The sequence below is a fragment of the Piliocolobus tephrosceles genome, chromosome 16 (assembly GCF_002776525.5).
Source record: "Piliocolobus tephrosceles isolate RC106 chromosome 16, ASM277652v3, whole genome shotgun sequence".
Lineage (NCBI taxonomy): Eukaryota > Metazoa > Chordata > Mammalia > Primates > Cercopithecidae > Piliocolobus > Piliocolobus tephrosceles.
The window spans coordinates 76,240,251-76,261,970 of NC_045449.1; the positions used below are offsets into that span (position 1 = coordinate 76,240,251).

At 56.2% G+C, this 21,720-nt stretch overlaps 1 protein-coding gene across 2 annotated transcripts in view; it reads right to left on the bottom strand.

The window, feature by feature from the left end:
- Positions 1-6,322: 6,322 nt before the first annotated feature.
- The window catches only part of OGFOD3 (2-oxoglutarate and iron dependent oxygenase domain containing 3), a 23,943-nt gene continuing 8,545 nt past the window's right edge, over positions 6,323-21,720 (bottom strand). The window contains exons 4-9 of one of the 2 annotated variants that reach the window (XM_023194112.2): positions 20,373-20,415; positions 17,391-17,455; positions 16,388-16,444; positions 15,010-15,163; positions 9,455-9,578; positions 6,323-6,658 (exon numbers count right to left, since the gene is read on the bottom strand). In XM_023194112.2, the coding sequence (XP_023049880.1) occupies positions 6,522-6,658; positions 9,455-9,578; positions 15,010-15,163; positions 16,388-16,444; positions 17,391-17,455; positions 20,373-20,415 (580 nt within the window). In that variant the 3' untranslated portion in view covers positions 6,323-6,521. The remainder of the gene's footprint in view (positions 6,659-9,454; positions 9,579-15,009; positions 15,164-16,387; positions 16,445-17,390; positions 17,456-20,372; positions 20,416-21,720) is intronic. The other variant, XM_023194113.2, reaches the window with a different exon arrangement.

Here is a 21,720-nt window from a genome sequence, read left to right on the forward strand (position 1 = left end):
GGCTCACACCCGCTCACACACCACCACAGACTCCCACCCGCACCTTCACCCACAGCCCTGCCCCTCCAAGCCTCCATTGTTTCAGGGTCCCCGGAGCCTGTCAGGCCTGGCAGCTGCTTTGCACTCTTGCTCTGCGTTCTCTCTTTTGCACATTTCCTAGGCACCAAAAGGCTCTACCAGGAACCCTCCGGCAGGGGGTGCAGCCCAGGTGGAGTTCTGTCCCGGGGAAAAGGCACTGAGGACAGCACCGTCAAACCCAGATGGAATTTCATATGTAAATGCCGGGTATAAAGTCACAATAAGTGAAGAGGAAGTAGCAGTGAATATATTCTAAACTGAGAAGCAGGGGCCGGGGGCAGTGACTCACGCCTGTCATCCCAGCACTTTGGGAGGCTGAGGCGGGCAGATCACCTGAGGTCAGGAGGTCGAGACCAGCCTGGCCAACATGGTGAAACCCCATCTCTACCAAAATACAAAAATTAGCTGGGCGTGGTGGTGGGCGCCTGTAATCCCAGCTACTCAGGAGGCTGAGGGAAGAGAATCGCCTGAACCCGGGAGGCAGAGGTTGCAGTGAGCCAAGATCACACCACACACTGCAGCCTGGGCGACAGAGAGAGACTCTGCCTTGAAAAAAAAAGAGAAGCAGAAAGGTTATTGAACGATTATTGAAAGTCTGACCTGGCACCTAGAACCATCAGAGACACAGAAAGAAATGTGACTTCAGGAGTCAGAATTCTGACGCAGAAAGGACGACTCAACACCAAAGCAGAAACCGCGCTGGACGGAGCGCCCTGGCTCTGCTGTAACTCTCTCTCCGGCCATTTCACTTCTAGGATTTTATCTGAAATTTAAAAATCAGACGTGGATCAAGATGTGTGCACAAAGGTGCTCGCTTCAGCATCACTTTGAAAACCACAGGCACTGTGGAATTTTCCACAGTTGGTAAAAAGATTATGACGTGAGCGGTGGAGGATTTTGTGTATCTTCAGAGAAGAGCAAAGCTCCGTTCCCAAGTGTCCTTAACAGGACAGATCCAAGGCATGACGGCCAATAAGGGAAGCTGGAAAGTGAAACCGAGTGACTTAATCCATGTTTCGTTTGAAACAAACAAGAATGTGTGTGTGGATGTGTGGTGAAAGTACGGCGTTTCGAGTGTGGCGTGTGAGACTGTGACCCTGTGTCGTGTGTGCACATGGCTGTGTAGGCGTGTGGCTGTGTGTGACTGGGACCCTGTGTTGTATGCACACATGGCTGTGTAGGCATGTGTGGGTGCATGCGTGTGCAGGTATGCAGCAAAGCTTGACAGGGACACTTTAAAATAGCAACAGTGGGCTGGTCACGGTGGCTCACGCCTGTAATCTCAGCACATTGGGAGGCCAAGGCGGGTGGATCACGAGGTCAGGAGTTCAAGACCAGCCTAGACAACATGGTGAAACCCCATCTCTACTAAAAATACAAAAATTGGCCAGGTGTGGTGGCACATGTCTGTAATCCCAGTTACTCGGGAGGCTGAGGCAGGAGAATCACTTGAACCCAGGAGGCAGAGGTTGCAGTGAGCTGAGATCACATCACTGTACTCCAGCCTGCGAGACAGAGCGAGACTCCATCTCAAAAAAAAAAAGAAAAGAAAAGAAAAGAAAAGAAAAAAGCAACAGCATTAGCCCTTAGTAGGAAATTTTAGGTAGTTTTTCTGTTTTTTGTTTACTTTTTATACTTTTGAGTCGTTTCCAGATTTCTCCCAAAAGGTATACACAGCTTTAAAATCAGGATGCTTACTAATTTTTTTAAAGATGGGGTCTTGCTCTGTTGCCCAGGCTGGAGTGCAGTGGTGTGATCTTGGCTCACTGCAGCCTCCACCTCCTGGGTTCAGGTGATCCTCTCACCTCAGCCTCCTAAGTAGCTGGGATTACAGGCATGTGTCACCACACCCAGCTAATTTTTGTATTTTTTGTAGAGACAAGGGTCTCCCTATGTTGCCCAGGCTGGTCTCACACTTCTGGGCTCAAGTGATCCCCCCACCTCAGCCTCCCGAAGTGCTGAGATTCCAGGCGTGAGCCACCACTCCCGGTCTACTAAAAAGTTTGAATGTCTGAGGCCTTCATGGTTGCCTCAAACGTAGCCAGGCCTAGGGCGGTGAGTGCTGTGCGTCTCCTGCACACGGGGCTGTCGGGCGCCTGCCTTGGAGGAGGAGGAGGATGTGGCATGCAAGAGTGTGGCAGCTGGGGAGGTCAGAGCTGGGCCCAGGCCTGCGTGTCCATCTACGCGTGGTCCCCGCCCTCTGCGCCACCCCTGGAGGCCCTTCTCCTCCTCTCCCCTCCTCCCCTCCCTCCCCAGGCCCTGCCCTTTCCTGGCACCCAACTCCCTTACTCAGACCTCATCCAGCCCCACCCTGAGCCCAAGCCTGGGGGTCCCGGGGCTCCAAGCCGCCAGGCTGTGTGGACAGCCCCTCTCCTCAGGAGTCCCCGTGGCCATCCCAGCTGTGTCCGGGGCTGGAGCCAGAGTCTGCTCAGGTAGGAGGGACATAGCACCAGGGGCCGTTCGGGGGCAGCGACAATGGAGTGCATGGCACAACCCACTAAAGGAATCGAGTGCTCCGCCTGGGATTTCAGCAAAAATCCTTTCTGCCCTGAAAGCAAAAGTAAGACCCCGGCTCTAACAGGTCCTACTTGAAGTTGTCCATGGCTGGCTGCCCCCAGCACCAGAGCTCTGCTGTGCACAGTCCCAACCACTGCCAGGCTCCCCTGGGCCCTCCCTGCAATGTCCCTCCAGCCCCTGCAATGCCCCCCAGACCCTCCCCACAATGCCCCCTACCCCCCGTAATGCCCCCTGGACCCTCCCACAACGCCCACTTCCCTGCAAGGCCCCCTGAACCCTCCCCACAAGGCTGTGTCCCTGCTGCAGGCCGTTGGCAGGTGTTGCTGGTTCCAGAACTCCTTACAAATGGGAGCCCACAGCCTGCAGTCTTTGCATGTCCGGACTCCAGCGGTTTGCAGCACAGATCACTCCCTTCTGCTGCTGGGGCCTGGCTGAGGGATTGCTGCCGCTGCCGAGGGGCGGCTGTTTGGGTCCAGCCCTGGGTGGGCAGTTGCTAAGGAAGTTGCTGTGAATGCTGCTGCCTCAGCCTCTGCTTTCGTTTGTCCTGGGTACAGCCCAGGGGCAGGATCGCTGAGCAGGTGGAAGCTGTCTCGCCGTCTCCCTGTTCTGCAAAGCAGCTTCAGCCGTGCCGTGGACGCTCACCAGCAAGGGACAGGCCCTCCTGTTGTCCGCCGCAAGCACCTGGAATTTACTGGCTGTTAGGTGCACTTGGGGAAGGAATTTCTTTTCATGAAAAGGCTGCCGAAAATCCCTTTGTGAGACACCAACTGTGCTGGGATCGAAGGTTTTGTAAATGTGGGTTTGGGCTATGTGGTAGATGGTAAGGCCTATGCCGGAGAGGCCTTTGCTGTGTGGGGTGTGCAGCTCCCCTGGAAGGCCCTGGGCAGCGGAGCAGCCGGGATGGGGCCCCCGCCTGCATCAGGAGAGGGGCTGGGTTCCAGCACTGGCATATCCCCCAACCCACACCCCCAGCTGCTTTAGCCCAGAGCAAAAACGGCGACGGAGAAGGTGTCCTGGGCAGGCCTCGGCCCCGAGAACAAGGCAGCAGACGGCCCACGCCTGGGGGGTGAAGGATTGCATGAATGAACTGTGTCCCCGCTGGGGGTGGGTGCCCGGTGGTGGGTGATTGGTTTGCCAGGCGCCCTCACAGACTGCCCCACGTCTGGTCTGTCTCCAGGCGGCTCTGGCATGGCTGGGGTTTGGTTTCCAATCGCGCTCCCTGACCAGAGCTGCTGCAGGGCAGTGGGGGTGGACGCCACGTCCCCTAAACTGGCCTCAAGTCCAAAGGGGCTTTTTCAGACACCCCCAGGTCCCACCCTCCCACCTTCCCAATAGTGAGCATGGAGGACGTGGTCTTCTGGGGTCCATGGCGGGGAGGGTGGGGTGCACCGGCGCGTGGACGCAGGGGTCTCAAGGCCCCAAGTCGCACTTCACACGAGTTATTCCTCAACAAAGAAGCACCTGCCATTTAGGGCTGCTGAACTCCCAGGCATTGCAGGAACAGTGTGCTTCAGGGAGCGGGTCGCACCTCCAGCCAGCAGGCTCCGCTGTTTACCTGCCCGGGTGCTCTCTGCTTTGGGAGTCCGTCCCCGTAGAATGGACCTCAAGGAGGCCTGCCGCCGTGGGTGGCAGCAGTGACTGCGCTTGTGGGGTGAGGCGGCCCTGGCCAGGGAGGACGGTTGGAGCTGCTTGGCAAAGACTTGCGCTCCTCCTGCCCGAACCTGCACAGCGTCGCAGGTGCGCTCCTGACCACCTGGAGGGTCAGCCCGGGAGGTGCGGGGCGCGCGGGCCCCTTTCTGACCCTAGGAAAGTGCTCGGGGCAACCCATGCTGTCTGGCACCTTCCCTCATCACTCACAGGCAGGTTTTTCCATCTGAATTCCAGACACATGCCAGTCCCGGCCGGAAGCGAGGCTGCCAAGGCCAAAGTCAGGCTGTTCCAGACTCCAGCTTTTCCCAGGCCGAGTGCCCAGCCCCATGCAGGGGTCAGGGGAGGCCAGTTCTCCTGGGACTGACCCAGGCCCCAGAGGCATCGTGTGCCCCAAGCCACCGGGACAGGTGCACAGGCTGGCACTGGCCCAAGACTGGGTACCTCTGTCCTGTCACTGTTGCCCGCCTGCAGCCAAGGAGATCCAGGCTGGGAGGGCCTGGGGGTGAGTGAGGTCAGAGCAGGACACAGCCTCGGCGATCTGCAGCCTGGAGACTACGGTCCAAGCCCCAGCCCCCACTGTGCCCTCCCCGCATGGGGCCCCTGCAGATCCCACTGCCAGCTAGGCGTGGGATCTTCCTGTCACCTCCAGCCAGCCCAAGGGGACCTCCTGGCAAGCCCCCCACCCCCGCTTCCCTGAAGCCCCCAGTAACCCACAGGCCATGCGGCCTGGGCTGGGCTGTTGTGTATTTCATGGCCCCGACGGCAGCCCCCTTGGCAGAGCCCACCACTGGGCTGCTCTCCAACGGAGACCTATCACAGCTAAGGGACCTCGGCTCGAGGGACCACCCAGGCCGTGCCTGGGACCCAGTGCTGAGAATCCCAGGAGTGGACACATGCAGGTGCCTGGGACTGACGGGTCCTCAGAGGACGTCGGGCTGGGCTCTATCCGTCCAGGTGGCCTCCAACGCCCCACAGCGTGATTAAAAACACAGAGCTGTGTCTCACCCCAGAAATAGGAGTCGGCGGGAAACCGGAGGCGCCGCCCCGCTGCACTTCAGCCAGACCTGGCCACGGGAGCCAAAATTCCTCCCAGGGGCTGGGAGCCAGGCCGGGGCTGGGGCTAGGGCCTGATGGGGAGGAGCTGTCTCCGTCCCCGGCTCTTCTCCCCGGTCCTCCCTGCGCCTTGCCCTGGCCTCTAGTGTGCGGCCATCTGCATGCCAGGCCGGGCAGCTGGGGACCAGGAGCCTTCTCCCTGGCATGCTGCTAAGAGGCAGCCCTGGGGGGTGTGGATTCAGGGGTGGAGGGAGAGGCCCAACGAGAGGCAGGAGCCAGTGTACCCACCTCACCACCCACTCTGTAGTAGAGATGGGGTTTCGCCATGTTGGCCAGGCTGGTCTTGAACTCCTGACCTCAAGTGATCCTCCCGCCTCGGCCTCCCACAGTGCTGAGATTACAGGTGTGAGCCACTGCGCCCAGCCTGGCCATCAGTTTAATGCCAGGGCAAAGGGGGAGGAGGAGACCTAGCCTCGGCCCAGGAGAAGGCCCACGGGAGCTGGCACAGCGACGCCAAGAGCCTCCTTGGTGAGGACACTTGGACCCAGGCCCTCGGGATGCTGGCCGCTGACAGGGCCACGCCTGGCGTGGTGGGGCTGTGGTGCCCATGGTGATTCGTGAGCCAGGAGCACTGGGGGTACACGCAGGGCTGTGAGAACAGCTGATGTTCACCTCCACCTGAATCCAGCAGAACCCCCACCCACCCCAAAGCACACCATTGCTGCCTGCAGAGCCGCCACTCATGACCCTTCTCCAAAGCTGCCGCGGTTCGCTGATGCCGAGACCCCGAACGGAAGCTGCTGGCCCCACGTTGGTCCCCATTTACGGCTGATGCTTTAGCCAGTCTTTGATGGGCCGGGGGTTGCTCAGCTTGGGCGAGGCCCCTCAGGTGGATGAGTCCTGTCTGTTCACAGATGGGGACTCGTGCCCCGTCCTGCTGGGTCCCTCTCCGAGGGAGGGGCTGGCCTCCAGCTCAGGCTCCCAGGCCTACAGCCCAAGCACACACGATGCTGGAGAAGCGAAGAGCTGGTTCCCTCCATTTACTCACGGATGAAAAGATTAACACATCAGCAAATCAAAATCAGAGAATTCCTAAGGCACTCTGTGCAATGGGAACGGGTGGACGTGGGGTGGGCACACGACTGGCGTGGCCCAGGAGTGCCGCCCGTGGCGTGGCTGCCTCCACACGGGCCCTCCTGAAGTTGTCTTGGTCCGGCTGCCGGCTACGGGAATGCTGGGTCCTCGATGCCGTGGTCGGGGTTGCAGCTGAAGGCGATGGTGATGGCATAGCGGGTGCCCCAGTGGACCTTCTCCACCCGGTGCAGGTTCTCGGACCCCGAGGTGAAGAAGGAGACGCGGCCTGGGAGAGGAGAAGAGAGAGAGGTGACCACAGGGCCACACCCACACCCACGGCCTTCAGAGGGTCTGCGGTCGACCCCAAAGAGCAACCAATCAACACGACCCACAGGCAGGCTGGAGACATCGCCCCTCTGGGAGCTGCTTCTGCAGGAAGCAGGAGGCGCTGGAGAAACACACCCAGCAATGCTCAGGGCACCTGTGGCGCAGGAGGGGCCCCCACGGGGCCAGCAGGGACGCTCTGTGGTGGGCAGGACAGAGGAAGGAGCAGAAGATGAGGCCACCACTGGCTCCGGGCACCCCAGGCCATTTGATCTCCCAAGCTCTCATGGGCCTTCCAGGTCTGACACTTCAGGATCTTATTTCTACTCACAGATTGAGAACAAAAACCAAGCCCTGGGGGTGTTCTAACCAAGAATCAGGAAAGACAAGTCAAGATAAAACAGCCAACTTGCGAACACCTCTCTGGCTCCCTTCAAGGGGTGATAGAGAAGACGCCTGAACCGGCAGCTTCCACAGCAGCAACCAGGGCCCAGGGCCCTGAGAGGTGCTGGAGGCGGGGCCTATCTCAAGAGATGCCAGTTCATCTGCCTTAATATTGGAGTGGCACTGCCTACCCCACTGTAGAGTTTTTGCCGTAAGCGTTCACCGCTGGTGAATGCTTTTTTTTCCAAAAAAAAAAAAAAAAGAAGAACTGCGGACACACTGATCTGTGTGACCTCACTCGAGGCTACAGAAGAGACAATTATATAATTTTTTTTTTTTTTTTCTTTTTGAGACAGAGTCTCGCTCTGTCGCCCAGGCTGGAGTGCAGTGGTGCGATCTCGGCTCACTGCAAGCTCCACCTCCTAGGTTCATGCCATTCTCCTGCCTCAGCCTTCTGAGTAGCTGGGACTACAGGTGCCCGCCACCTCACCCGGCTGTTTTTTTGTATTTTTTAGTAGAGACGGGGTTTCACCGTGTTAGCCAGGATGGTCTCAATCTCCCAACCTCATGATCCGCCTGCCTCCGCCTCCCAAAGTGCTGGGATTACAGGCGTGAGCCACCGCGCCTGGCTGACAATTATATAACTATTACCTAAATATCCCTCCATATACATAGGTCTATATGTGTACAACATCAAATCACAGGTAAACACATAGACATACACAATTAGATAGAGGCACATGCAGGAGACAGGTTGTTTTAATTATCTGGAAGAAGATGGTGATACAAAATGTTCGACTCAAGTATTTATCATGCTTAAAATGACTAAGATCAAAATATGCTAAAAAGTTGTGTTATTTCGAGTCCCAGGAGGCTTCAGCTGCTTGACTTCTCAAGAAAACGTGTCTTGCGCTCTGTGAGTTTTTCACTTTCCACAAAACTGGGACTTCCGGGGTGAGGGCAGACAGGCTGGGCTCCTGCTTACAGAGGCTGGACGTCCAAACCCTTCCCCTAATGCAGAGATGACTCAGAACAACTGACACGAAGGCAGAGCGAGGCCAGGATGCAGTCAGGCCAAACGCCCCCAGTCCACGCCAGGGGAGACTGCGCCCAGGGCTGCGGCACACACGGCCTGAAGCCGGCTGCAGGGAGTGGGCTTGGCCAGCCGCTGGCTGCAGCAGGAACTGTCCAGCCTGTGGCCAGGGAGCAGCTGAGGGAGGCAGGATGGCAGGAAGTGGCCGGGCAGCTCCGGCCACCTGCCACAGGTAGTCAGGAAAGACGGAGTCCCTCAAACTGAGCTTGCAAACTAAAGTCCTAAGCTAACCTGAGAAAGGCAAGTACAAATAACAGGAATCTCAAAATAAACAAGCTGGAGATCTCAAAAGAGATAAAAGAAAGAAGTCCTGACTGTCACATGGTCCCTGGTCTGACTGAGCAGCCAGGCAGAGGAACACCCGTGCCGAGAGGCCACGCCATAGGTGAGGGCAGTGCCCTGGGGACGGGTGAGGCAGCAGTGGGTGGATGGCGCTGGCAAAGTCCAGAGGGTTCCCAGGCCTGTGCGAGTTTCAGCTGCATCTGGGGTCAGGGCCGTGGGCTCCACCTGAGGAGGCCCCTAACAGGGGTTCCCCCCTCCCCACACCCTCCCACCCCAGGACCTGGGCTTGTGTCACCCACAAGTTCAAGGAGCAGACGACTGTCCGCTCGGCAAATGCTCCCTGGCACTGCTGTGTCTGCACCGGGCTGGGCATGGCTGGGGCTCTGGGACTCTGGGACTGTAAGGTCCAGTGTGATGGGCTCTGAAGCCAGCACCGCAGAGACACCCGGTGAGGTTTCCAGCCACCAGCGAGGAGGGCACTTGGTCACCGACACTGGGCTGGGGCCTTGTCTAATCTTAGATCCCGAATCCTTTTGAGAAGGGTACAGAGGTGAACACACTCCAGAAGGGAGGGAGGGGGACCCTGACCGCTAAGGGGACACACACCAGGGAGGGAGGGGATGGCACCCGCCAAAGTGACGGGCACCAGAGAGGGAGAGGGACAGCGCCCGTCAAGGGGACACACCAGGGAGGGAGGGGATGACGCCCGTCAAGGGGACACACACCAGGGAGGGAGGGGACGGCACCTGTCAAGGTGATGGGCACCAGGGCATGGAGGGGAGCTGTCCCTGACTGACGGTGACCTCAGACACGTGGCCCTGTAGACACGGTCCTCCTGGGTGCTGGGACTGGCGCTGGACCTGGGAATCGCTCAGCACGGGCCCGACACACAGCAGGTGCTCTGTGAACGCAGCCTCGCTCCCAGGGACATGCCCCTCACACCTGTGGTGCTTGCCTGAGCCAGGGGCCCCACGCCCAGGCCCCGCCCGCGCCTCCTACCGGCTCTTGGCTCCACCGTCTTGTTGGCGCCCTCCTCCATGAACACGAACCGCCCTCCGCCGAAGTCCTCCAGGTAGTCGGAGAGGTACAGCAGCGAGGTGTAGTCGAAGGAGCCGTAGGTCACCTGAGGGCAGGGTCGGGAGGAGGAGGCAGAACGGGCTCTCAGCATGCGGCCAGGGCAGGTGCTGCTTCTCTCTCTTATTTTTTATTTATTTATTTTTTGAGACACAGTCTCGTTCCATTGCCCAGGCTGGAGTGCAGTGGCGCGATCTCGGCTCACTGCAACCTCCACCTCCCAGGTTCAAGCAATTCTCCTGCCTCAGCTTCCCGAGTAGCTAGGACTACAGGCGCCCGCCACCACACCCAGCTAATTTTGTATTTTTAGTAGAGACAGGGCTTCACCTTGTTGGTCAGGCTGGTCTCGAATTCTTGACCTCAGGTGATCCACCTGCCTTGGCCTCCCAGAGTGCTGGGATTACGGGCATGAGCCACTGCACATGGCCTCTTTTTTTTTTTTTTTTTTTTTTTTTTTAAATAGACAGGGTCTCACTTCTTTTACAGACAGCATCACTCAGGCTATAGTGCAGTCACAGCACTGTCATCGCGTACCATAACCCTGAACTCCTGGCTTTAAACAATCCTCCTGCCCCAGCATCCTAGGTAGCCAGGACCACAGGCACACGCCACTACACCCAGCTAATTTTTTCAACTCACCTACCTTGGCCTCCCGGGTGCTGGGATTAGAGGCATGAGCCACTATGCCTGGCTAATTTTTGTATTTTTTGTAGAGGTTGGGGGTCTCACTATAATGCCCAGGCTGGTCTCAAACTCCGGGCCCCAAGTGGTCCTCCCGCCTCAGCCTCCCGGGTGCTGGGATTACAGGCGTGAGTCACCAACATCTGTGCTTCTTATTTTCCAGAAGGTAAATTCACAACACGTGTTGGCCCCATTAATGAGGCCATTCGTTCCTTTGCAACTTTAAAACCCCTCTGTGGAGTCTCCAGCCTCATGCATTCTTGCCCAGGATTTCCCGTAAGCTCAAATGTTGGAGCAGCCGTGTTCCAGCAAAGGCTGCGGGCAGCAGGCCAGCCAGCAGGGTGCACACGCTGGGCTGGTCCCCCGGTGCCGGCCTTGCTGTCCACATGCGGGAACCGGAGGCAGTGATGGACAGACGTTTCTCCTTTCTTCAGAAGTGGAGCAATCCCAAACTTTTAAAAACTTGTAATAAAATGCAGAACCTAAGATTTACCAGCTTAACTGTTTCTTCACTGTTTTGAAGCACAGTTCAGTGACGTTAAGCACATTCCCAGCGCTACACAGCCACCGCACCATCCTCTCCAGAACATCTCATCCTCCCAGGCCGAAGCTCTGTCCCCAGGAAGCACTGACTCCCCACGCCCCCAGCCCTGCCCTCTCCATTCTGCTTTCTGTCTCTGTGAACTTGGCAACTCGAGGGTCCCCACAGACGTGGGATCAGGCAGGATCTGTCCCTCCATGACCAGCTCACTTCACTCAGGGGTCGCAGCACTCAGTTTCGGTTCCAGCACCCAGCCGGGGCCATGCCCTGGGGATGAAGGGTGCTGAGGACCACACCCTGAGGGTGAAAGGTGCAGCCGCCAGGAGACCGGCTGCAAAGGGGACGGCGTGTCTCACCCAGCTCGGCTGTCGTGAGCACATCCAGAGTGTGGCGGGAAAGAGACACTCTGGGGAGGGAAGGGGGATGCGGCTGCCCCAGCGCGGAACGGGGCTCCCACGGTGCGGCACTGAGCTGGGCACACCACACACAACAGAGCCTCGTGTGCAGTGGAGACAGCCCAGGTTGGAAGGCGGACTCCGGACCCTGCCCCGGGCAAGGTGGCCTCCTCTGAGTCCCCCGGGGAAGGAGAGCAGGATGGCGCTGAGGCCTGATCCCCAGTCCGACCTGCCAGTATCCACCTCACATAATCCGCTGCAAGGCTGCCCAGTCTCAGGTGGTGCCCTGGGGAGGTGGGTCAAGCTCCCTCTCCCCGCCCCACCCAGCTGCCAGGAGGCCCCTTGGGCTCAGCTCCCGTGGGCTTTGCCCCTCCAGGCCTCATGGCTGCCCCCGGGGTCTCCCCTTAAAAGCCTCCCAAACACAAGTCCGTGCCAGGCTCTGATTCTAGGGAGACCAGAGGAAGACAGACGTCAAGTGAGCAAAGCCACGTGCAGACCGCACCTGCCATCTATAAGAAGGAAACCACACCAGGGTCCATGATCTGACAGACACAGCTGCCTTATGGTATGCAATCGGAAGAAAGAACAATTGCCAAAACTGTTTGAAATGTGATTCTTTACAACGGACAGAATGTGGTATTCTTATGCATTCATTTTTATACACATACAGACTTTCAAAAAGGAGCTCTAAGATCTCAGGACTGTGGTTACCTGTAGGTGAGGGGGTTACTGGTTCGCCTTTATATATATTTTATTTTTAAATCTTGTAGGCTGCATCACTTATTCAAATATTCAAATTTTGACACATGATTTATTCAAAACTAATTTAAAATAAAGTACACTGGCCAGAAGTCATAGCAAAATAGCTCTCCACAGAACCACAGAAATCACCCAGGTTTCTAAACAGTTCTGTTTCACTGAAGTAAAATCTCTGCTAATTAGAAAAACACTAATCTTCAGACGCTACTTTGGTTTCCTGAGACAGAATTCGGTCGCGGGCCATGGAAGGAGCCGGGAGTGACAGGACCAGGGCGAATCTGCTGTCTGTGCTGGCGGAAGGCCAGTGAGTGCCGCGCAGTCGTGAAAAAGGAAGTGGTTAAAGTGATTACAGCAAAGCAGTGGTGCCGGCTGCTCCCAACACTGCAGCCTGAGAGGGAGAGAGGGGGATTGAGGGCAATCCCAGGCCTTTGGGTTCCTTCACTGTTCTTGTTCCCTTGGGTTTACCTTTTTTTTTGAGACGGAGTCTCCCTCTGCCACCCGGACAGGAGTGCTGTGGCGCGATCTCAGCTCACTGCAACCTCCGCCTCCTGGGTTCAAGCAATTCTCCTGCCTCAGCCTCCTGGGTAGCTGGGACTACAGGCACCCACCAATACGTCCGGCTAATTTTTTGTATTTTACTTAGTGGAGACGGGGTTTCACCATGTTAGCCAGGATGGTCTCGCTCTCCTGACCTCGTGATCCACCCACTTTGGCCTTCCAAAGTGTTGGCATTACAGGCGTTAACCACCATCCCTGGCCCTGGGTTTACCATTTTAATGCCAAGTAGCAGAGTGCCAAGATGGCAGAGGCTGACTGCAGATTATAACTGCGATCTCTCTCTCCTGATTACAACTGAAACTGCACAGAGTGCATTTTGGGAGGCCGAGGTGGGCGGGTCATCTGAGGTCAGGAGTTCGAGATCAGCCTGGCCAACATGGTGAAAAACCGTCTCTATTAAAAATACAAAAATTAGCCAGGTATGGTGGTGAGCCTGTAATCCCAGTTACTCGGGAGGCTGAGGCAGGAGAATGGCTTGAACCCGGGAGGGAGAGGTTGCAGTGAGCCGAGATCGCGCCACAGCACTTCAACCTGGGTGGCAGAGGGAGACTCTGTCTCAAAAAAGAAGAAAAAAGAAGAAAGAAAAAAAAAGGCTGCACTTGAAGAATAATTTAGTAACAAATGTCACATGGCACAGAAAGCTGGCCGTCTATCTTACTGTCACAGCGGGCACAGCGGGGGAGTGAGAGTTTGATCTTCCCAGCCACGTGCTTTCTGGCTTTAACCTTGTATTTGAGCTTCAGCTCTGGGGCTGACACGGTGCCACTCAACCACTTCCATCCAGGCTGACTGTATAAAGGGAAGTCACAGCTTCTACACCATAAAAATCAACCTTAAAGAATGGCTATAATACCATTCTTTTTATTAGTTATGCTTTACTTTTATCTTCTAAAATCTTTTATTAAGGGCCAGGTGCGGTGGCTCACACCTGTAATCCCAGCACTTTGAGAGGCTGAGGCAGGTGGATTGCTTGAGGTCAGGAGTTTGAGGCCAGCCTGGCCAACATGGTGAAACCCTGTCTCTAATAAAAATACAAAAATTAGCTGGGCGTGGTGGTACACGTCCTGTAATCCCAGCTACTTGGGAGGCTGAGGCAGGAGAACTGCTTGAACCCAGGAGGTGGAGGTTGCAGTGAGCCAAGATCGAGCCACTGCACTCCAGCCTGGATGACAGTACGAGACTGTCTCGAAGGAAAAAAAAAAAAAGAAAGAAAAGAAAAGTCCGGGCACGGTGGCTCACGCTTGTAATCCCAGCACTTTGGGAGGCCAAGGCGGGAAGATCACCTGAGGTCAGGAGTTTAAGACCAGCCTGGCCAACACAATGAAACCTCACCTCTACTAAAAATACAAAAATTCGCCGAGCGTGGTGGTGAGCGCCTGTAATAATCCCAGCTACTTGGGAGGCTAAGACAGGAGAATCACTTGAACCCAGGAGGCAGAGGTTGCAGTGAGCCAACATCGCACCATTGTACTCCAGCCTGGGCAACAAGAGCAAAACTCCATCAAGAGGGGAGGGGAGGGGAGGGGAAGGGAGGAATGGAATGGGCAATGGCTCTCGCCTATAATCCCAGCACCTTGGGAGGCCGAGGCGGGAGGATTGCTTCAGCCCATGAGGTCAAAGCCAGCCTGGGCAGCATAGTGAGACCCTGTGTCTACAAAAAATTAGAAAAATGAGCCAGGCATCAGGGCACGCACCTGTGGTCCCAGCTATAGTCTTAGTCCCAGGCTGAGGCAGCAGGAGGGCTTGAGCCTGGGAGGTCAAAGTTGCAGTGAGCCATGACTGCACACCTGCACCCCAGCCTGGGTGACAGAGTGAAGCCCTAACTCAAAAGAAATAAAAGAAAGAAAGGTAGAAAGTGGTAGAAGGAAGCTCCCAGAGACAACACAGGGACCTGGGCCATAGAGAGCATGAGTGGCTTAGTGGAGGCCATCTGCTGGAAGAGGCTGAGCATAAGTCTGTGAATAATAACAATGGGGTAACCACAGGCCGTGTGGGCCGGGTTCTCCACTTCTTGTCATCATCAAATGAGAAATTTTATTTCTCCAACTCCATCAGTGAGATTGCGGGTGTGCCCCGAACCCTCAGAGAGAAAGACATCTAAATGCTTACACCCACCGGGCACGGTGACGCACACCTGTAATCCCAGCACTTTGGGGGCCCAAGGAAGGAGGACTGCCTGAGCTCAGGATTTCAAGACCAGCCTCGCTAACATGGCGTAACCCCGTCTCTACTAAAAATACAAAAATTAGCCGGGTCTGGTGGGGCGTGCCTGTAATCCCAGCGACTTGCGAGGCTGAGGCAGGAGAATCCCCTGAACCCAGGAGGCCGAGGTTGCAGTGAGCCGAAATTGCGCCACTGCACTCCAGCCTGGGCGACAGAGCAAGACTCTGTCTCAACCAATCAATCCTAACACTGCGCACACAGCCGGCGGATGCTGCAAAAGGCAGCCCTGTGGTAGACCCAGGATGCAGGAGAACGGGCCTCACCACGTCCACGTGCGCGCTCGCCCTGCCCACGCACACCACCCTGTCCGTGGGCACGCTCACCTTGTCCACGTGCGCGTGCCAGTACTCGTCATGCGCCGTCCGCGCCTCCGTGCTGTTTATGCGGGAGAAGAAGGTGGGCTTGGTCAGATGCAGTGAGGACGCGCTAATGCCAAAAGCCTCGGCGATGGTGAGCTGCACCTTCTGCCGCACCTCCCTGCAGAGGACGTGACAGCCGTCAGCGCAGCCCCAGGCAGGAGCGGACGCCCGTGGGTCCCAACCCGTGGGCGGCAGGAAGAGGAACCAGCCGGCGCGCGCTCCGGACCCACGGGGCGGGTGCTCCCGAGAACACCGGGAACAGATACCGGCTCTGCCTGAGAAGGACGCAGCCCACAGCCCAGGCGCAGAACAGGCAGAGGCAGGCGCAAGACCACAGCAGCAGGACTGGGGAAGCAGAAGGGCGCCTGTGGGACCCACGCTGGGGAGGCTGGTGTAGAGTCGGGCCCCAGATGCCAGAGCCCCCGGGCTGCATTCGCAGGGCCTGGAGCCCAGCCTTCTATTCAGCAGACAGGCAGAGGCTGCTGTCCCCCGACGTGGGTGTGTGGAGTGCGTGGACATGGCGGGGGGAGTGGGCGGGGAGCCTGCTAAATGTGGATGGGGTGTCTGTACTGGGGACAAGGGGACTCTCGCTCAGAAGACCCCACGTGCCAGGCCAGAGTGGCTCTGAAATGGATATCTGGGTGGGCATGGGCCCATGCGGGGCACGAGGGGGCACTCGTGTGTCCTGGGATGGTTGCGTGACACTTGGCTCCTCTGTCCTCATCTCAACCTGGGCTCCTCCAGCAGAATTTTTTTTTTTTTTTTTTTTTTTTTTTTTTGAGATGAGGCTTGTTCTGTCACCCAGGCTGGAGTGAAGTGGTGCAATCTCGGCTCACTGCAACCTCCACCTCTGGGGTTCAAGCAGTTGTCCTGCCTCAGTCTCCCAGGAAGCTGAGATTACAGGCACCCGCCACCACACCCAACCAATTTTTGTACTTTTAGTAGAGATGGGGTTTCACCATGTTGGCCACGCTAGTCTCCACTCCTGACCTCAGGTGATCCACCCGCCTCACCTCCCAAAGTGCTGGGATTACAGGCACGAGCCACCGCACCCAGCCTCATCCGGCAGAATTTTTAAAACTGGTCTGATTTTATGCAGCAGAAAATAAGAGGGCCTGACCAGGATGCAGCCGCAGGATTCCAGATCTGTTTCACTGACCTGGGCGCATCCTGGCCACGCTGGGCCTGCCCCGGCCTTTGCTCCATGAGATCTCGCCTCTGCGGGCCTGGCCCTGGCCCCTGGGCCTCTCTGTGGGGCCTCCCCAGACTGGTCAGGTCCATCACACCCCTCAGCCCCAGGCCACCCTGCCTGCAAACCCCCACACACCGCACTCCTCCTTACCGGTATAACTGGAAGTCCTCCTCTGAGAAGATGTTCTGTATTTTATCCCCAAAGTATCTGTGAAAAAAGGAGTATTCACAAAGGTCACACTTCATTAATCTGTTGTTCATCTCCTTTCAGTTCAGCCATTCCTCAGGTCCCTGAAAATCAACTCATAGCAACTCCGTTTCCACAATGATAACTGCTATAAAGAAGGAGCTGGGGCCAGGTGCGACGGCTCCTGCCTGTAATCCCAGCACTTTGGGAGGCCAAGGCAGGTGGATCACCTGAGGTCAGGAATTCGAGACCATACTGACCAACATGGCGCAACCCCATCTCTACTACAAATACAAAAAGTAGCTGGGCATGGTGGTGTGCACCTGTAATCCCAGCTACTCAGGAGGCTGAGATGGGAAAATTGCTTGAACCCAGGAGGCCAAGGATGCAGTGAGTCGAGATTGTGCCACTGCACTCCGGCCTAGGCGACAGTGCGAGACTCCATCTCAAAATAATAATAATAATAATAATAATGAAAACAAAGAAGGAGCCAGCTGGGAGTGGGACCCGGGGCTGACGCGTGAGGCTGACACGGATCCAGGCAGGGAGGGTCTCTTTGCTCTCCCGGGCCCTCATGGAGCATCAGAGGCCCCATCGGATTCTTGGAGCTGCTCCTGGGAGCCTCCCACCTCTGCTGCCTCTTGCTCCTATCCCTTCTGTCCCTCGGCCCACAAAAAACACCAGATTCCCCTAAAGCTTCATGAACAAGCCCCCTGCCCACAGGCTGTAGAGAGCCCACACCTCCCAGCTCCTGCGTCCCAGTGAGCCACGAGGGACCTGGCCAACATCACAGCCACTGAGGCCCTGAGGCTGCACCAAGCCAGATCCTCCCTCACGTGGACACGTGGACACACCTCATGTGTCCCCATGTCCGCGTGTCCACGTATCCACGTGTCCACGGCTAGGAGGCACGGAGCCGCTCCCTCAGCTTTCAGAGCCAGCACTGAGGTCATGCTGCAGCGCTCACCTGTACAGGTTCACAAAGTGCTTTCCGACAGACAGGGCCCCTGAGTGCAAGTCCAGAATGGATGCCTGGAAAAGACGTGGAGTAAAGCGTGCGGCCGCAGCAATGGCAACGGCTGTTAAAAGTCACAGATGGTAAATGCGAGTTACCAAGGTCTGTCCTGCACACACCTCAGGTTTGTTTTTTTGTTTGTTTGTTTGTTTTTGTAAAAAGGATCTTACTCTGTTGCCTAGGCTACGGTGCAGTGGCAAAATCTCAGCTCATTGCAGCCTCGATATTCCAGGCTCCAGGCCAAGCAATCCTCCTACCCTCAGCCTCCCAAGTAACTGGAACTAAAGGCGCTCGCCACCACACCCGGCTAATTTTTCTTTTTTCAGTAGAGATAGGGTCTCACTATATTACCCAGACTGTTGTCAAACTCCTGGGCTCAAGTGATCCTCCCACCACAGTGTCCCAAAGTACTGGGATTACAGGCATGAGCCACTGCACCCAGTCTCAACCCAGGACTTTCTTAAAATCCTCCCAGACCTGCCAGGTGCAGCGGCTCACACCTGTAATCTCAGCACTTTGGGAGGCTGAGTCAGGTGGATTGCTAGAGGCCAGGAGTTCAAAACCAGCCTGGCTAACATGGTGAAACCCCATCTCTACTAAAAACACAAAATTAACCAGGCGTGGTGGCGGGCTGTAATCCCAGCTGTAACTGGGAAAGCTACAGAGACAGCCTCCCAAGTAGCTGTAATCCCAGCTACTTGGGAGGCTGAGGCAGGAGAATCGCTTGAATCTGGGAGGCAGAGGTTGCAGCAAGCCAAGATCGCACCATTGCACTCCAGCCTGGGCTACAACAGTGAAACTCCATCTCAAAAAAAAAAAACAAAAAAACAAAAATATTCCGGGACCAAACACTTTTGTTCCCTGTGACCTAAAGAATAAAAACCAGGGGACGGGCATGGTGGCATGTGTGGGCTGTTTTCAGTCTGGCGCCGTCTCCGTGCAGCTCCATGCCAGTCACAATCACGTGTCCCTGTAGGCAAGTGTTGACTTCTCTCGAGTAAACGCCTCACAGCGGTGTTCCCACCTTGGCCTCCTGGGTGGCTGGCACCACAGCACGGACCATGCCGGGCCGGAGTCATCACTTTGTAAGGCACTGAAGTGTTTCTTGCCCGACCATCCACCTCTTAGTCCTTCCCCACATCCTCGGAGGAAGAGGCTTCCAGCCCATGTCAGTCACCCCACCTGTGACCCCAGAGGAGCCCCACTGCTGCCCCTTCCTCATCGTCATGGCTGCTGGTCCTGAGGCACCAACCTAGCGTGGGCCTGTTGAACGGTAACTGAACCCAACGCAGCGGCCCAGCCAGCTCTGTGCAGGACAACTTCCCATGTGAACGTGGAGGAAGTGGTGAAACACAAACCCACCCACTCGCAGAACTGTAACAGATAGCCCCCGAACTGAACCAAACCAAACTGAAATAAAACAAGGCACTCAGGCAGGGTATGGCGGCTCACACCTGTAATCCCAGCACTCTGGGGGACCAAGGCAGGTGGGTCACCTGAGGTCTGGAGTTCGAGACCAGCCTAAAATGGTGAAACCTCGTCTCTACTTAAAATGCAAAAATTAGCTGGGTATCGTGGCACGTGCTTGTAATCCCAGCTACTCAGGAGGCTGAGGCAGGAGAATCGCTTGAACCCAGGAGTCAGAGGTTGCAGTGAGCGGAGATTGCCCCACTGCACTCCAGCCAGGGTGACAGAGTGAGACTCCATCTCAAAAAAAAAAAAAAAAGAACTTAATTTTCAGAACCCAAGAGAAAAGAGTTGGCAGAAAAAAGTCACACAGACCATCATAGAAATACTTTGAAATTCTTGAAGAGTCTATAATTTTCTTAGAAGTTTCAAAGATGCAGAAAGACTCAGGTCTATTCAGTGATTGTAATTCAAAGCGATCACCAAATACACAGAGAGAAACAGATCTTCAGACAATCCCACACACCAAGCAAGAAGATAACCCTGAGGAAACCGCATGGGAATTTGTGCTAACACCAGCTGCACTGGGGACTGACTCCCAGTCACTGCCCGTCAGGAGGGTGAGGCCATGGCGGGTGGTGACTCCGTGATCCCTGTGGCTGCGGTAACACAAACCAGGGCTTTACAACAACATGAGTTTATTCTCTCACAGTTCTGGAGCCCAGAAGTCCAAAATCGAGGTGTGGGCAGGGTCCTGCTCCCTCCCAGGGCTCCAGGGGAGGTCCCGCCCGCCTCTTCCCACAGCCGCACCACTCCCATCTCTGCTTCCGTCTTCACAGGACCTTTTCCTCCTCCCTCTCACATCTCCCCCTGCCTCTGTCTCCTATGGGCACTTGCCATTGGATTTAGGACCCTAAATCCGGGATGATCTCATCTTGAGATCCTCAAGTTAATTACATCTGCAAAGGTCCCTTTTACAAATCAGATCATGTCCACGGGCCCCAGGTGAACACATTCTCCGAGGCCATCAGCCGACACCCTGCAGCGTCACACAGGGGACGACAGCCCCACAGGGCGTCCATGGAGGCATCCAGTTCGGAGGTTGCAGGATGCGTTGCAGCATGTCTGTCCCACGGAGGCTCTGCTGTTTCCCGGCAGCTCCACGGGCTCTCCTGCGTCCAGGGCACACAGCCATCTCCTCACTGGGCTCCCACCCCTCTCCCTTGCCGGCTCCCTGCTTCCAGCCCCCTCTACTCCCCCACCGTGAACTGGAGCCAGGCAGGCTGTGACATGCCATGAAGAGATGGCCACGCACATCTAAGGACACACTCTCCCCAACGAGGGTCCGCTGCACAGATTTCAGTCAGGCGCGGCTGCTGTGGCAGGTGCTGAGAAACACCACGGCAGGCCCCACCCACATTTGGGGGCGTGCAGGGAACCCTGCACGTCTGTGCCTTCCCCTTCCCATCCAAGTGAGAGCAAAGTTAAAGGGTGAAATAAAGGGGGCAGGAACTACATTCAACTCACCCCTCCGTCAGATCCTCCCAGGGAGAGCCCCTTCTCAGCTATGCTGCAGGGAGAAAATAATTCAGAATTTAGTTACTGGAATTGTCTATAATGTATCATCTAGGCAAAACGTCAATCAGCACAATTAATGCAATCTTAGTGGGTCCTGCGAGTTTCATGTTTATGATGTAAACAAATGTTTAGACCAAACGACTCAACTTTCAAAGTTCAGTGCATAAGCGACAATACTGCCATTGCTGTCTTGTCAATATTTGACTCAGCTTAGAAACGACTGGACTTCAGCACTTTGGGAGGCCCAGGCGGGTAGATCATGAGGTCAGGAGTTCGAGACCAGCCTGGCCAACATGGTGAAACCCCGTCTCAACTAAAAATACAAAAATTAGCTGGTTATGATGCCAGGTGCCTGTAATTCCAGCTACTCTGGAGGCTGAGCCAGGAGAATCGCTTGAACCCAGGAGGCAGAGGTTGCAGTGAGCCACGATCATGCCACTGCACTCCAGCCTGGACAACAAAGCAAGACTCAGTCAAGAAAGAGAGAGAGAGAGAGAGATGGAAGGAGGGAGGGAGGGAGGACATGAATGGCCGGGCTTAATCGCTCATCTTCAACATCAAAAGCCACCTGGGCCAAGCTAAGGAGCCTTGGGAGCATCTAGGGGAGGGCCCGCTGCTCCCCATCTCTCCTGGGACCTCAGGCAGGCGGGGGAAGCTTTGAGATTCACCAGCTCAGGAGATAGAGGCCCTGCCCATGGTGGGAGAAAGATACGTACGCACCAGCTGTGCTGGACCAGAGAGGACCGCCCCGAGCTGCCACAGGTGCTGGGAGCCGCCTGTGGACACCAAGCGGGGACACGCCGGTGCCTCAGTGAGACACAGTAACCCCCCGTGGAGCTAGGCAGCATCCTCGGGGGCAGGCTCCCCGGGGAGAATCTCAGGGCGGGGCACGTGGCCCAGGGCTGCACATGCTTAGCATCTCAACAAGTGGTTGGAAAATCAAAACTTTCTTTTAAGATCTCAGTAAGAAAAGTCCAGCACCAGTGGCCTCTGAGTGACGTCCTGTGCTGCCACAAGTCACAGCCAGGTGGGCTGAAGGGCTCCTTGGAGGCAGTTTCAGGGCAGACACTGAGTGGTCATTGGGCAGTGTCCTGGAGGCTCCGTGGGGAGCATGGGGCACTCAGCAGCAGCCCCCAGAGGTGGCCACGACCCCTGCAGAGGAGCCCGGGCCTCCAGGTACTCTCTCAGCTACTGTTTCGCTGAGGGCCATGGTCTCCTCTTCTGAAATCGGAAAATATGAGCTTGGCCCTTGAAAGCACATAATTCTTTTTTTTTTTTTTTTTTTTTTTTTTTTTTT